Source organism: Phodopus roborovskii, unplaced genomic scaffold (genome assembly GCF_943737965.1).
Source record: "Phodopus roborovskii unplaced genomic scaffold, PHOROB, whole genome shotgun sequence".
NCBI lineage: Eukaryota > Metazoa > Chordata > Mammalia > Rodentia > Cricetidae > Phodopus > Phodopus roborovskii.
Window position 1 is genome coordinate 1,707,034 of NW_026125538.1, and position 2,527 is coordinate 1,709,560.

Here is a 2,527-nt window from a genome sequence, read left to right on the forward strand (position 1 = left end):
ACTCACTCTATAGACCAGGCTGGCCTCAAACTCAGAGATCTGCCTGCCTCTGCCTCTGCCCCCTGAGTAGTAAGATTAAAGTTATGTGCCACCACTGGTTGGCAAAAGAGCCAATGGTTTTTTTGTTTGTTTGTTTTGTTTTTTGTTTTTTTTCCAGACAGGGTTTCTCTGTGTAGCTTTGGAGCCTGTTCTGGAACTCACTCTGTAGATCAGGCTGGCTTTGAACTCACAGAGATCCACCTGCCTCTGCCTCCCGAGTGCTGGGATTGAAGGTGTGCTTCACCATAGCCTGGCAAGACCCAACTTTTATAAGGAAGAAATTGTAAAGTACAAGAATTTCCCCGGGACTCAAGGTTTTCAGGTTAGGTAAGAGAATAATGTTTGTGAGCATGGCTTTTATTTTTATATAAATGTTCTTGGCTTATATTCATGGTGACTAGTGAAGTACATAGTTTTGATACAAGGGTATCATGTGCTTTGACCATGTTCATTCTCCACTCTATTTTCGCCTTGTTTCCCCTCCCTCTGTTCCCATTCATTCCCCCAATCTTGTCTCTACCTTCATGTCCCTGTGTGTGTGTGTGTGTGTGTGTGTGTGTGTGTGTGTGTGAGAGAGAGAGAGAGAGAGAGAGAGAGAGAGAGAGAGATTTGATACATCTACATAAAATTTGGGATCTATAAATGAAAGAAAGCATGTAACATTTGTTTCTTATCATCTGACTTACTTTGCTTAGTTTGATGATCTCCAGTTGCACTGAGTAGCTGAGGCTGGCCTTGAAATGACTCTCTTCCCAAGGGCTAGGATTAAAAGTGTGAGTCACTATGCCCTGCTGAGAATAACCTTAATTTAATCTGAAGAACAAAAATGTCTGTTTCTAACAGGAAAATAACATATTCACAAATTTCAAGCTATGGATAAAGTATTATAAGAAAGCCATAATTAGCCTTGGCTAAAAAGTCCAGGTCTTTCTAGAGCAGCAGAAGGTTTTTGTCTAGATTTTTTCTTCCTTCCTTCCTTTTTTCAAGACAGGGTTTCTCTGTGTAACAGCTCTGGCTGTCCTGGAACTTGCTCTGTAGACCAGGCTGGCCTCAGACTCACAGAGATCTGCCTGCCTCTGCCTCCCAAGTGCTAAAATTCTTAGTCTCTATGAAACCAACAGTTCTGGTGGATAGTTCCGGAAGCACTGCAGACCAGCAGTCATGCCCGTAGTTTACAGGGCGAGCTTTGAACAGGCTCAGGGAGGCACTGTTGGTTTTCCAAGGACACATGAGTCCATGTGATCATTTCATTGATCTCCAGCCCCAAACCTTCCTTAAGGCTCCCTTCACATCTTTGTTCCTCAAAGAGTAGATTAAGGGGTTCAACATTGGGATCACCACTGTGTAGATGATGGCAACCGTGCGGTCCTGGGTCAAGGAGTAGCTGGACTTAGGGCGCAGGTACATAAAAAGTGTTGTACCAAAAAAGAAGCACACGGCAGTGAGGTGGGATGAGCAGGTGGAAAACGCCTTGAACCTGCCCTGGCTTGAGTTCATTTGTAGGATGGCGATGAGGATTAAGGAGTAGGAGATCAAGATGGTGAGAGTGCAGCTCAGAAGGTTGAAACCAGCAAAAATGAAGAGCAAGATCTCACAGAGCCAAGTGTCCACACAGGACAGGGACAGGATGGGTGGTCCATCACAGAAGAAATGAGTGACCACGTGAGCACCACAGAAGTTCAGACTGAAGATACAGCTCGTATGAATAAGAGAATTAAGAAATCCTGCACTATAGGAGCCCACAATCAGAGAGACACAGACATTAGGAGACATGATGGTTGGGTAGAGCAGAGGATTACAAACAGCGACATAGCGGTCATAGGCCATTGCAGCAATGAGATAGCACTCACTGGTGGCAAAGCCCGCATAGAAGAACATCTGAGCCATGCAGCCAAGGTAAGAGATTACCTTTCTCTTAGCCAAGAAGTTCATCAGGGTCTGGGGGACCACTGTGGAAGAGTAGCAGAAGTCCAGGAGTGAAAGACTCTTGAGGAGGGAGTACATTGGTGTGTGCAGAGTGGTACTCACATGGATTAGCCAGAACATGACCAGATTCCCCAGCACAGTGATGGAGTACATGGCCAGGAATACCACAAAGAGTAGCCTTTGGAGCTGGGGGTCACTGGTGAGGCCCAAGAGTTCAAAGTCCATCTCTTGGCTCAGGTTTGTCCTTTCCATATTTGTTTAACACTCTGGGGGTGTAGACAGACTGACTACAGAAGTCAGGTTGAACATGCTGGGCTCACACAGTTTGCTCCTATTTTAAGTACAGCCTTCTAGAGACTAGGAACTTCCAAAGAGATCTGGCTTTGTAGACGGGGTTGCCATAGGAGAGGACCTTCTTTACTGGGTTAGCTCTTTGATTAGTAAGTTTTACAATGGGAAATGTGACAACTATATGAAATTAATCCTTTTGAGATAATAGAATGTTTAAATAATGAGACTTTCACTCTTTGAATTCACGCTGAGTTTTCTGTCTGCATGACTG

The 2,527-nt window shown here is 44.6% G+C and overlaps 1 protein-coding gene across 1 annotated transcript; it reads right to left on the minus strand.

Moving 5' to 3' along the window:
- Nucleotides 1–1,281: 1,281 nt before the first annotated feature.
- Nucleotides 1,282–2,217, minus strand: LOC127216258 (olfactory receptor 5AU1). Its single transcript, XM_051176879.1, has one exon. It carries the CDS (start codon nt 2,215–2,217, stop codon nt 1,282–1,284), a length of 936 nt encoding a protein of 311 aa, XP_051032836.1.
- Between the last annotated feature and the right edge of the window lie 310 nt (nt 2,218–2,527).

Bases quoted from the DNA above. Each gene is read 5' to 3' on its own strand.
- LOC127216258 (XM_051176879.1), bottom strand. From the start codon at position 2,217: ATGGAAAGGACAAACCTGAGCCAAGAGATGGACTTTGAACTCTTGGGC.